At 46.0% G+C, this 13,801-nt stretch overlaps 1 protein-coding gene and 1 pseudogene across 4 annotated transcripts in view; both read left to right on the top strand.

Annotated features, from left to right (window-relative positions):
- The window catches only part of ATP6V0A4 (ATPase H+ transporting V0 subunit a4), a 64,166-nt gene extending 53,349 nt beyond the window's left edge, over positions 1 to 10,817 (top strand). For 2 of the 3 annotated variants that reach the window (XM_080664440.1, XM_080664442.1), the window contains 6 exons: positions 409 to 625; positions 2,513 to 2,614; positions 4,926 to 5,036; positions 8,399 to 8,516; positions 8,659 to 8,830; positions 10,391 to 10,817. In XM_080664440.1, coding sequence (XP_080520566.1) covers positions 409 to 625; positions 2,513 to 2,614; positions 4,926 to 5,036; positions 8,399 to 8,516; positions 8,659 to 8,830; positions 10,391 to 10,484 — 814 coding nt within the window. In that variant the 3' untranslated portion in view covers positions 10,485 to 10,817. The remainder of the gene's footprint in view (positions 1 to 408; positions 626 to 2,512; positions 2,615 to 4,925; positions 5,037 to 8,398; positions 8,517 to 8,658; positions 8,831 to 10,390) is intronic. The other variant, XM_080664441.1, reaches the window with a different exon arrangement.
- Positions 10,818 to 11,084: 267 nt separating this feature from the next.
- LOC308246820 (elongation factor 1-alpha 1-like) lies at positions 11,085 to 13,071 on the top strand (annotated as a pseudogene). Its single transcript has 2 exons — positions 11,085 to 11,132; positions 11,687 to 13,071. The product of its transcript is annotated as an elongation factor 1-alpha 1-like (transcript).
- The last annotated feature ends 730 nt before the right edge of the window (positions 13,072 to 13,801 follow it).

Genomic DNA, 13,801 nt, shown 5'->3' with positions numbered 1-13,801 from the left:
AAAACATGAAAGCCATTTTTAACTTGCAGGCTATAAAAACCTGAGGGCCCTACTTTGTCCCCCTATCTTAAGGCATTCTTAGGAGGAAAGCTCTCAAGACACCCCCATATACCCGTGTGTTTTCAATGTTTTGATATGAGCTGGGCCTGCATTTGAAGCTTTGGCCAAATCGCCAACTGACTGTGTGGGCTCAATCTTTGCTTCAGACTTGACCTCTAGACTTTGCTTCTCTCCAAATCTTTTGTGCAAAAAGCACTTTCCTTTCCATCCATGCATGATTGCTGCTTCCCAGGGGAGTGAATGCAGTTAACATTGTATGCTTTGGGAAGAATAATTAATTACTGATATTTTTTCTCATTGTTCTGTGTGTGTGTGTGTGTGTGTGTGTGTGTGTGTGTGTGTCCCTAGATACTTCAGAAAAACGCTCAACATCCTTCTGCAATTTATTCCGGAGATGATTTTTATGCTGTGCCTGTTTGGATACCTGGTTTTCATGATCATTTTCAAATGGTGCTACTACGATGTCCACATGTCCCAGAAGGCCCCCAGCATCCTCATCCACTTCATCAACATGTTTATGTTTAACTATAACGACCCCTCGAATGCACCCCTGTACAAACATCAGGTATTATGGGCTTTTTCTTCTTTTATGCACCTAATTATGGTAGGTCTCTCTCATACTCTTGAGTACCACAGAGACTAGTTATTGGCAAGACTGAGCTATCTTGCTCTAACCAGTTTGGCTCAGTGGCTAGAGCATCGGCCTGCGACTGAAGGGTCCCGGGTTCGTTTCCGGTCAAGGGCACATGCCCGGGTTGTGGGCTCGATCCCCAGTGGAGGGCACGCAGGGGCAGCTGATCAATGATTCTCTCTCATCATTGATGTTTCTATGTCTCTCTCCTTCTCCCTTTCTCTATGAAATCGATAAAAATGTATTAAAAAAATAAAGTAAAAATAAACTCCAGCTAAGATTTACAAGAAAGAAAATGGAAATAGGAGCAGGAAGGGGAGTCCCTCTGTTCACATGTCAGGCTCTTCGGGGGCTTCCGCCGGCTCGTTTGGGGGCTTCCGCCGGCTCGTTTGGGTTTTCTCTCTTGTTTTCCTCTGGGCTCTTCCTCTGTGGACAGCACCGCCCAACGGTCGGACTTTTGCCACTCTGATTCCTTCCATTTATTTCAGCTTCACTCTCAACTTGGTATTTTATTTTTAAACAGTATAAATGTTCCATGGGAGCTGGATATAAATAGCACTCAGTGAGTCATTCTTTGGTAACACAAATAGTTCTCTTCCTCTGGCTTCTCCCAGCGATTAACCTGATAATATTGCTTGAAGGTCGAGTTTTCACCAAAGGAAGGCCCACGGATATAGGTGGTGATTCCCCTGGGTCAAGTTCTAGAGCGAGTTTCCCAAAGCCAGGGGACCCTGCGGTGCGCCTGTCCCAACAGTGAGTGCTCATCCTGGTGCCCTGGTGAAAGCCAGGCTGCTCCATGGCCCTGCACGTCCTCAGGAGTTTGATTCCTACTTGTTTTCTCCTTCCCTTCAGAAGCAGCAAATAAGAAGGAAAAAATGCCTTGTGATGGGGCTTTTTTTTTTTTTTTCTTAATGAAAAAATAAGAGACTATTTTCGATAATAACCAGAGAAGACTTATACCTCTGAAAGCTCTCTGGTGGTATCCTATCTTTTTGTTATACGTCAATGGTAACCTTGAACCACCCCTAGCTGTTAGCATTAAATGAATGTATTTGGAAGGTTAATTTACTCATTGCCTGAGTCTAAATGAAAATTTACTTGGATTTCCAAGCAAGTCTTCACTTTTAGGCAAAGGACTGAAATTCACCAAACAGTTCACGTGCTAATAGCCCTTTTCATGAAGACTGAAGCCCTCACTTAGTCTGGAATATGCAGTGAGCATGGCTTTTCCAGCTTTTTCTCATTAAAAACATCGTTGGGGTTGACTGGTTTTCCCAAGCCCTAGTATGAAGATGAATTATCTTGACACAGTTTGAAGTTTCCATAACCTCATTTTGGGGTCAAGCAGCTGGGAGAGACATTGTAGGTTGATAAATACAGCCCCTTCCCAGCATTGTCCTGGCTGTCTTACTGTTGTGCTTGACTATCGAAGAAGAGCAACAGATAATATAAATCTCCAGTTGCTTGTACAACACGAGGGGGAGAGCCTGGTTTAGAATAGATAAATGGGCCTGGGTGGTATGGCTCAGTGGTTGAGTTTTGACCTATGAACCAGAAGGTCAGGGTTCAGTTTCTGGTCAGGGCACATGCCCAGGTCATGGACTCCATCACCAGTAGAAGGCATGCAGGAGGCAGCCGATTGATAATTCTCTCTTATCATTGATGTTCCTACCTCTCCCTCTCCTTTCCTCTCTGAAATCAATAAAAAATATTAAAAAAATAAAATGCAACTGAAATGACTCACACTTCGCATTTTTATCATATAAAGTATGCTGTGTGATCACCTTAAAGTGATAGGATCTTACCATTCTGGTCTTGCAGCAAGAAGTCCAAAGTTTCTTTGTTATCATGGCTTTGATTTCTGTACCATGGATGCTTCTGATTAAGCCATTTATTCTTAGAGCCAATCATCAGAAATCCCAGGTAAGAGTCATTCCTTTCAGTTCACTCACTGTGGTTAGGCATGTGGGTTCCTTGGAAATAGAAGTCTAGGGTTGAGAGAGCATGCTGCATGGACCAAGCCTGAAAGACAGTAGCGAGGTAGGTAACTGGATTTACCCAGATATGTTCTCTTCTATAGTTTGACTTTTCCAGAATAATGTTCTATTAAGGCCAAGCATGTCTTACAAACTTTGCTTGTGTGTGTGTGTGTGTGTGTGTGTGTGTGTGTGTGTGTGATTGCTATATAATACTCCCTTGCATGAATATACCACAATTTAGTTACCATTCAGATACTGATAGTTATTTGGCTTGTGTCCAATTTTGGTAATTACAAATAGTGCTTCTGTAAACTTCCTGTGCACGTCCTTTGGCACCTGTGTCTTTAGAGAGTTGCAAGTAACTAATTTAAAATTGATTATTTTATTTCAGACAGCACCCAGGTCAAACAGCATGAGATGTTAGCTAAAGGGGCTGACTACAAAGTATATTTTGACTGGGGAGAAGAGTCACTAACATTCACAAAGTCCAGTATCATGCTTTAACCAAACTATTCATATTTATTTTAACCAATTCCAGCATAGGACTAGAGAAGGCTAGAGTTAGAGATGGAAGTGGAGAAACTATCTTTTCTTTTTTCTGTGATATTTTCTCCTTTCAGTTGATAGGGAGAGAAAATAGGATTTGAAGAAGACAAAGTAATGTTAGCTTAAGTCACATTCCTCACCATGGGGCAGGGAACCATGAACCCAGAGCCCCCTGTCGGTACCTGGTACCCCGGAATTCCTGTCCAGATGGACTCAAGCCCACTTCTGGGCTCTACAAAGGTCCAACCACAGCACTGGCACAACTAGATCCTGGTATGGCCACTGGGAAGCAGTTTGTGGAGAGTGTAGTTGAGCACGGACAGTGTGGGGGTAGTATTCACACGTGCACACTGGCCCTCCAGCTGTGGGAAGGGACCAGAGATGAGAAGGAAAGTGGCGTGTCATCGCGCAGGCCAGCTCTGCTGGGACTCTGAATTTGAACCTGACCTTTCAAGTTCTTATGTGGCTAGGACATATTTTACTTAGGAATATGTTGGCTTAATTTATAACTTTTCAATATTTAAACATATGACACATGGACTTCCATTGTGACCTTTGCCCAGGGGCCTGCAAATACTAGGTGCAGACTCACTGAAGAGAGAAAGGTACTGATACTTTCATGCCTAATTTGCAACACTCCTCCCGTGAAATAATTCTAGGAACAACTTTAAGCATGGGACACTAAATTTCACAGTGACTGGGAAGAAATAGTTGATTGAAACTCAGGGATAAAACCAGGCCAAATTGAATGGTGACTACACCTTGATTTTTCCCCCCTTTGAATTTTTTTCTTAGCTATTATATAAAGTGATGTTTTTATTTAGAAAAGTATATTTGTGTAGGAAAAGTGATTGTCTTAGTCTGTTTGGGCTGCTATAACAAAGTTCCACAGACTGGGTGACGTATAAACAACAGAAATTCACTGCTTACAGTCCTGGAGGCTGGGAAGCCCAAGGTCAAGGCTCCAGCACATTCACCTTCTGGGTAAGGCCCCTTCCTGGTTCATGGTGAGAAGGCACCTTCTCATTGTGTCCTCACATAGAGGAAGGGGTGAGGATGCTCTCTGGGGTGTCTTTTATAAGGGCACGAATCCCATTCCTGAGGGCTCCACCCTCATGTTCTAATCACCTTCCAAAGGCCCCACCTTCTAAAACTATCATCTTTGGAGGTTAGGATTTCAACATATGAATTTTAGAGGGAGACACAACATTCAGATCATCATTAATTCCTAATTTTTCCCATAGAAATCTGGATGTTTTGGTCACAAGGCTAAGTGTGTCAAAGGTGTAACGGATGGTTTTATGACTGTGTGTATGTATGTATAAATAGAAAAGCACTCTGGTGTGTGCATTGGTTTACTGTAAAGACGGACCTATTTGGCACCTTGTGGCGCCATAGAGAAAAGCACATGCTCTGGAATCCCTGCCTGGGTTTGAATCCTGGCTCTACTGCTAACCAGCCTTACCGGCTGGGATCCTGAGCACATTTGTTAACCCTTCTGTGCTGTAGTTTACCTCTCTGTAAAATGGGGTGGTGACTCTGCTCATGTAGAAAGGTTGTTATGAAGGCTAAATGAGATAATGTAGAGAGGGTTTAGAACAGTGGCTGGGACGTAGCTAATATTTCACGAGAGCCTGTATTTTGTATAGAATTGTTGTGATTCTGATTCTAAGATGAATCGAGCACTTCATTTCCTTGCTTGCTAACAGCTGCAGGCATCCATAATTCAAGAACACGCTGCTGAAGACATTGAAGGTGACAACTCGAGCCCTCGCAGGAGAGCAGGTGCCCACAGGGCCCAAGAGGACTGCGAAGAAGAGGTATTTGGGACTCGACACCCTACAAAGACTTACCAGTTTGTACAGATTCTAGAAGCGGACCTGGTCAGGGGCGGTGGTCAAGTATTGAAAAGCCATTTGGGCGTGGGCACCAGCCCATCAGAATGAACTTAGGCAGTAGGGCTGGTTGGGTCAAGAGGACCCTGCTGCTGAGTCACAGGAAGCTGGGCAGTTCCTAGGGCAGGGGATGCCCACAGGATCAGAACAACAGCTACTTACCAACCAATCTAGGAGTATTGTAACATTTTAGCCCAGGTGCTGCTACATCTGTGAGTGTGAGGTGAACGTCAGCCTTCAGATCTAGTGACATCAGAGGCCATCAATGGTACTGAGACCTCCTTGGCTCAGCACTGGGCCCCAAAAGTCAGCTTTCTAATCAGGGCCCCTCAAACTGTGAGAGCAGAGCCCAAATGTCACCCTAGATATTGAAGCAAAAAGTGGATCAGTTTTTTCCAGTCCCCTTCCGGACCCAAGTGTGCACAGCCTCCATCGCCTCCTGCCTCAACCCTGCTCTGTCACAACCTCCTTCATTAACCTTTGTAAGACTATCTCTCTCCTGTGAATTTAGGATTTGTTTTGTTTCCTCCTCCCTCCCTACCCCTTTCTGTCTAAGGGCAGCCACTCCCCGCTCAGGAATGTGCCACATTTTCCCAGCCCAAAGGCAGCTGGCTGCTTTTATGCCAGGACTGGAGTCCCCCACAGTCCTGAACTGTCTGGGGGTTATCACTGGAGCTCTATTCTTATTCTGCAGTGGGGACAGGGTTCTGTGAGGCCTGAGCGATGCTAAGAGTAGCTCCATTTGTGACGTTAATTACTAAAAAAAATAATCATTTGAATGAATGGATGGTCATTAGACCTAATGAGGAAAAACATCTGAATTTTGAACAACTGTTCCTACAAGATTCCAGGTAAGGAGAATAACCCATATTGGTGGCTATTGATATTACTAAGTTTGTTAGACTTGCTGGAATGTTTTAGACTCCAACCTACACATCTTCAGACATACCAGGCCCAGTCTATCCAGTACAGCTTCTATGATCTTCTCGTGGCCTTGACATGTATCCAGTCCCTGTTCACCGGCCACCACTGCCATGACCCGGCTGCCCCTGTTTCCTGTTTGGGTAACGTCAGGTTCCGTTTGTAGGGTCCTCCCCCCTGCCCTCCCCCCGACATGGTCATGCATGGGTCCCCCATTGCAAGGTGAATACAGGCTGGACTCCGCCTCCCGCTAGAAGTCCTCTCCCACTTCTCTCCTCACCAAGAGTTAACTGAACTCAAGGGTAAGGACACAGTGCCCAGACTGCCAAGTCTACCCAAGACTTCTACACTAGCCACAAGTTTGGGGCTCCCCGGGATCACCCTCCCTTCAGACCAGCCAGTTACAAGTTCAGGGTCCCTTCAGACTGCCTTAGGTTCAGTCATTTATAAACCCACTCATAGAACTCAGGGAAGTGCAATACTTAGTTTTGTTGTAGCAAAAGCACACACATCAGAACCAGCCAGAGGAAGAGGCACACGGGGAATTCACTGGGAGGGCTCCAAAGCGAAGCTTCTGTGTTCTCAGGGGCGCGGTATTCTCCCAGCACTGACGTGTGGTAATGCGTGCTCAGGTGGCCAGCCTGGAAGCTCACCTGAGCTGCACTGCCCGATGTTTTATTGGGGCCTCATTACGCAGGCATGGTTGATCTAGTGCCACCCAGGTGGTCTCTGTCACCCTTTCTTCCTGGAGATGGGGCTGAGAGTATGTGTCTCCAAGTCCAATTCTAACCACTTGGTTGGTCTTTCTGGGGTGGCCTACCCCCAAATAAATGACCAGAAGTGGTCCCAAGAACTCAACAAAAATAACAAAAGCATTTCTTTCAATTGTGAAAGTATAAGGACTTGGAGGTGGCCTTCTGGGGCCAGGACGAAGCTGAACCTCTCTTTGGGTAGGGTTAATTCTTCACTACACATTCTTCCTTTTCCTTGACTCTCTCTACCCACCCTGTCCATCTCTGCTCATTCCCCACCCTTCAATTCCTCCAAGCAGTTTTCATTGCCAAAATGAGAGGCATTGATTTTTGTCTTTTCTCTATAGCAACTGACTTGGTTGACCACACCCTCATTCCTTCCTGGATACCTCTCCATCCTTGACTGCAGCCATGTGGTTCCTCTTATCTCTGAATGAAGATGTCTCCCAAGGCTGAGTCAGAGCTCTTCTTCCTATGATCTCTTCCTTATTGATCTTCTCAGTCCTCCTCGCTCCCACTGTCCCTCCTCCCACAGGTGAGGTCCCAGGTGTCCATTTCCACCTAGATTTTTCTTCTGAGCGGGTTCTGCCTCTACTATTGTGTGCTGAGAGATTCTACTTGTATGGGCAACTGTCACCTGGAACGTGACACATCTGAAAATTAACTGCTCATCTCCTTTTCCAATTTATCCATTTTTGTCAATGCAACTCTTTTCATTACTCAGACTCAGGAATCTCAGAGCCCTGTGTGACCCTGGCTCCTTCTGGGTAAAGGGTCCTTCTCTGTGTTCCCACAATGCCGCTACATTCTCGATGAGGACACTTTCCATACTGTTGTGTGGTATCTGTCTGTCTGCATATTCTCCCTGGTAGACCGTGAGCTACTTGAGGGCAGAGAAGACGCCAGTCATTCTGTGTCCCCCACAGCATCAGAGTACATGGAGGAAACAGTGGGCCATCATCGCTGTCTTCACCCCGTTTCTTCTCCCCTCATACCCAGGATCCCTAAGCTAATCCACAAACCGACTTTTTTGCTTATAGGCTGTCCCTTCACTGGTCCATTTTGCTTCCAGATTACTCTTCCCCCAAATATTTCTTTATCTTCCCCTGCCACGTTCTATTCAGATCCTTTTTATGGTTGCTCAGTGATTCCGGGTCATTTTCTCTGCTCTGTCCTGTGTTGGTCTTTCCTGTAACTTCAACACCTGCACTCTCTTACTGGTCACCTACACAGGCTCCCAGTTCCAGCCACATTGTTTTTCCCTAAAACTTGCCTCTGTGATATTCCCACCTACCCGCCTTATTCGAGTCCTTCTCATTACCAGGAATGGTCTTGTTTTTCTTTGACTTCCAGATGCCTCCCCATCCTTCATGTCCCAGCACAAATCTCATGAACCTTTTTCAACAACTTCTGGGACATGTTACTGCACACACACCACATCCTACTTGGTGCTGCTAATTCTCTTTCTACACGTACAGTAATATTTATTTTCCTCTAGTTCACCTGGAAATATCTTAACAGCAAAGCCCATGTCTTACTCATCTACATATTATTTATACTACTTTGTATGTAGAAAGTACTTAATGAAATAGAACAAAAAGTTTCCTCTTTCAGTTCAACTTTGGAGACATATTCGTGCATCAGGCCATCCACACAATCGAGTACTGCCTGGGCTGCATTTCAAACACAGCCTCTTACCTCCGGCTCTGGGCCCTCAGCCTGGCCCATGCAGGTGAGTGAGCCCCCACCCGTGGTGCAGAGCTCGGAGCATGTGCTTGTAGCAGTGCCTTCTCTGGGTTCTTTCCGGCTCTTCTTTCTTAGGAATAGTCTGCATTTGCCACATAAACCTGTGATGTTGCTCTTGCGTCTTGTAGAACTGTCTGAAGTGCTCTGGACCATGGTGATGAACATCGGCCTCCGCCTGCGAGGCTGGGGAGGACTCATCGGGGTCTTTATCATTTTTGCTGTGTTTGCTGTTCTGACAGTAGCCATCCTGCTGATCATGGAGGGGCTCTCTGCTTTCCTGCACGCCCTGCGGCTGCACTGGTGAGGACGGCGGGGCTGCAGGACCTCTGAGGGCTCCAGGGTGGAAGTCGGGCTGTCAGGCCAGCCAACTGGGTCCAAGTCCTGACCTGTTGTGTAACATTAGCCACTAACATACCTTTCTGGAACCTTCGTTTAGGCACCTGTTGATAAACTATTCCATGATTCTATCTAATAAAGAGGGAATATGCTAATTGACTGCCATGCCCTCACAAAGATGGCAGTGTCCACAGCCAATAAAGAGGGAATATGCTAATTGACTGCCACGCCCTCAAAGATGGTGGCGCCCACAGCCACAAGATGGTGACGCCCAGTCCCCTCAGCCCCGCTGGGGCGGCAGGGGCACGGCATGGCTGGGCCCGCCCCCAGGCAGGTCCGGCTACTCGGGAGTCCCCCAGTCCCCTCAGCCCCCCAGGGCCGGCCCGAGGTGCAGACAAGCCTCGGATGGCGGCTGCCCAGCTGCCCAGGGCCACCTGAGGCTCAGGTAACGAGGGCCGGCCAAGGCTTGTGCTGCCAGCAGTTGCAGCAGCAGAGGTGTGATGGGGGCGTCGCCTTCCCCTGATCGCTGAGTCACCTCCCACCCCTGAGGGCTCCCAGACTGTGAGGGGGGCAGGCCGGGCTGAGGGATGCCCCCTCCAGTGCATGAATTTCCATGCACTGGGCTCTAGTATCAAATATGTATGCATATATCATGGCTACCCTGTGATAAACGCTAGCTCTCATTTACTCCTTCTCCTTTACATTTCCACTTGTTATATTACAATTGGCTTTAGAATATGGGATACCTGCAAATGTTGGTAAGACAACAGATCTGAAACGGGCGCACGGAAGGCCTGCTGAGTCTGGGACCTTTGGCCTTTGTTGCCGAGTGCAGGAGTTAACACCCATAGTTCAGGCTTCTAAATTCTCAGAAAGTGGAAATTGAAGGAGGGTGCCTGCAAGGGAGAAGGCCCCCTTGACATTCACAGATTTGTCCGGAATGTAGCCCATCTTCAGCTTTTGCCTCCCTCTGTACCTGCTGTTTGTAAAAAATGTTTTTATACTTCACTACTGAGTTGAGAATCACAGCGTCCCCTGCCTAAGGTTATAACATCATCTCTGCCCGTGTCATTAGGAAGCGAACTCTGCTACATTATAAACATAAATGATCTTACGTGATATCTGTTCTGTACGTTATAGAAATAGAAACCAAGATTCTGATTGTTATGCAGTTTAGCATCAGGATGAAAACGAAAAAGCATGTGTAACCTGCTAAGCGCTCTGCTCACTAGCTCATCAGACAGTGGTTCAAAGTGGGTGCTGGGGGTGGGGTGGCTATTCTGGTCTGTGAGGCCACCAGCAGAGGCCTGGTGGTAGGGGGAGGGGTAGGAAAGGTGTAAGAGAGAAGGTTATAAAAGCCTCAGAGGATCCCTGTGGCAGCATCAGCCTGGGTTCCTCCCCCCTCCCCCCCGCCTTCCTGACACTGCACATGGTTTGACAAATGCTTCCTAGCTCCAGCTGCCAGCCTCTAGGTACCCCCTAGAGGTGGGTGTTTAACCCCCGTTTTCTTGCCCCCAACAACAGGGTGGAGTTCCAGAACAAGTTCTACGTCGGGGCTGGGTACAAGTTTTCTCCATTCTCCTTTAAAACCATCCTGGATGGGACAGCCGAGGAGTAGCTGCAGGTCCCGAGGCTGATGGCTGACACCACCTCTGTATCAGTCTTGTCTTTGACATCCGCCGTGCAAGGCTGTCAATGGAATGATTGTTCTCAGCCAACCAGAGGCAGGAAGCCATATGTTATTTAGCTACAAGCCCTGGGATTTTATACGACTTCACCATGTTATAGAGGAACAACGTAGCAAGTCATTTCAACCTCCTGTGGGGTCTTAATTGTCAAATATTAAAATGATAGAAAAATTGGGGAGGGGTCGCTAAATTGATGTTTTATTGTCATATTGTAAGTATTATATTTAAGAAAATAAACTTCTGGGGCCATTCACTTTTTCTGTAAGATGTCTTTATTCGAAATTATTTCATAAAATTTAGTGTCAATAATTTCAGGGCAAAGTTTAACAATAGAGCTACACAAACTACTCCCAAAGAAGGATTATTATTTGATTCCTTCATTTCCTGCTTCCTTAAACACCTTTTATTTTCTTCTGAGGCTAAGCTGTACAAGATCAGGAACTTCCTCATAGATTTTTCTCTCTGGGTGAGGAAGGACAGCTAATGTTCTGTGTGGCCCCGGTGTGGCTCTCTGTATTGTTAAACCCCACATGACATCATCAGCAACTTTGTTTGCTCTGAGAGCACATTATGCTGGAGTAACTGGAGAAAGTGATTTGTAGGCTTGGACAAGTTCAAGGGCCAGGTGGAGAATAAGATTGTTCCAAATAGACACACAGACTAATAGAACAGAAGTGACACAGAGCCAAAAACATACAATGGAGAAAGGAAAACTGGAAAGCCACATGCAAAAGAATGAACCTAGACTGCTGACACCGCATACAAAAATTAACTCAACATGAGTTAAAGGCTTAAATATAAGAACTGAAACAATGGAATGCATAGAACATATAGGTACTAAACGTACGGATCTTGGTCTCAGAGGGTTTTTTGTGAACTTGACCCCAAAGGCCAGAGAAGTATAAGCAAAAATATATGAATGGGGTTACATCAAACTAAAAAGCTTCTGCACAGCAAAAGAAACCATCAACAAAATAAAAAGGCAACCAACCAAATAGGAAAAGGTATTTGTAATGACATCTCCAATAAGGGTCTAAAATGTATAAAAAAACCCCACACATACAGCTTTTTCACTATGGGTTTGCCGCCAGAACACAGGTGTCATGAAAACCGCCATTAACTCAAACCCAAGGTGGGGAAGGAAAAGACTCACATCTACATTGTTGTCATTGGACACGTAGATTCCGGCAAGTCTGCCACTACTGGCCATCTGATCTACAAATGTGGTGGGATCGACAAAAGAACCACTGAGAAATTTGAGAAGGAGGCTGCTGAGATGGAGAAGGGCTCCTTCAAGTATGCCTGGGTCTTGGATAAACTGGAAGCTGAACGGGAGCGAGGTATCACCATTGATATCTCCCTGTGGAAATTCAAGACCAGCAAGTATTATGTGACCATCACTGATGCCCCAGGGCACAGAGACATCATCAATAACATGATTATCAGCACATCTTGGGCTGACTGTGCGTCCTGATTGTTGCTGCTGGTGTTGGTGAATTTGAAGCAGGTATTTCCAAGAATGGACAGACCCGTGAGCATGACCTTCTGGCTTACACGCTGGGTGTGAAACAGCTGATTGTTGGTGTTAACAAAATGGATTCCACTGAGCCGCCCTATAGCCAGAAAAGATACCAGGAAATCGTTAAAGATGTCAGCACCTACATTAAGAAAATTGGCTACATCCCTGACACAGTAGCATTTGTGCCAATTTCTGGTTGGAATGGTGACAACATGCTGGAGCCAAGTGCTAATATGCCTTGGTTCAAGGGATGAAAGATCACCCGTAAAGATGGCAATGCCAGTGGAACCACACTGCTTGAAGCTCTGGATTGCATCCTGCCACCAACTCGTCCAACTGACAAGTCTCTGCACCTGCCCCTCCAGGATGTCTACAAAATTGGTGGTGTTGGTACTGTCCCAGTGGGCCGAGTGGAGCCTGGTGTTCTCAAGCCCGGCATGGTGGTCACCTTTGCTCCAGTCAGCGTTACAACTGAAGTGAAGTCTGTTGAAATGCACCATGAAGCTGTGAGTGAAGCTCTTCCTGGGGACAATGTGGGCTTCAACATCAAGAACGTGTCTGTCAAAGATGTTCGCCGTGGCCACATGGCTGGTGACAGCAAAAATGACCCACCAATGGAAGCAACTGGCTTCGCAGCTCAGGTGATTATCCTGAACCACCCAGGCCAGATCAGTGCTGGCTATGCACCTGTGCTGGATGGTCACACAGCTCACATTGCTTGAAGATTTGCTGAGCTGAAGAAGATTGATCGTCGTTCTGGGAAAAAGCTGGAAGATGGCCCCAAGTTTTTGAAATCTGGTGATGCTGCCATCGTTGATATGATTCCTGGAAAGCCCACGTGTGTTGAGAGCTTCTCTGACTACCCTCCTCTGGGCCGTTTCGCTGTTCGTGACGTGAGACAAACAGTTGCTGTGGGTGTCATCAAAGCAGTGGACCATAAGGCCACTGGAGCTGGCAAAGTCACCAAGTCTGCCCAGAAAGCTCAGAAGGCTAAATGAATATTAGTCCCAACACCTGCCACCCCAGTCTTACTCAGTGGTGCAAGAACGGTCTCAGAACTATGTCTCAGTTGGCCATTTAAGTTTAATAGTAAAAGACTGGTTAATGATCATAATGCATTGTGAGACCTTCAGAAGGAAAGGAGTGTTTTGTGGAGCATTTGGTTCTTTTGTGTGTGTGGAAGTTTTTACGTTATTAGTTTTTAAAATCAGTACTTTTTAATGGAAACCACATGACCAAAAATCCATCACAGAATTTTGAGACCCATTAAAATAACAAAGTTTAATGAGGGGGGAAAAAAAACAAAAACGCATACAACTCAACAACAGAAACAATCGAATTAAAAAATGGGGAGGGGACCTGAATAGACACTTTCCCCAAGAAGACATATAGCTGGCCAACAGATATATGAAAAGATGCTCACCTTCACTAGTTACAAGGGAAATGCAAACCAAAACCACAGCGAGCTCACACCTGTTAGAATGGCTATCACCAATAAGACGAGAAATATGTTGGAGAGAATGTGGAGAAAAAGGAACCCTTGTCCACTGATAATGGGAATGTAAATTGATGCACCCTCTATGGAAAATACTATGGAGGTTCCTCAAAAAGTTAAGAATAGAGCTACCATATGACCCAGCAATCCCTCATCTGGGTATCTACCCCCAAAATTTGAAAACATTTATTCCCAAAGACGTATGCACCCCTGTGTTCATTGCAGCATTAGTC

This window comes from Plecotus auritus, assembly GCF_963455305.1.
Source record: "Plecotus auritus genome assembly, chromosome: 4".
Taxonomy (NCBI): Eukaryota; Metazoa; Chordata; class Mammalia; order Chiroptera; family Vespertilionidae; genus Plecotus; species Plecotus auritus.
Note: the sequence above shows the minus strand (reverse complement) of the source record. Positions and strands in the feature narration are given on the sequence as shown.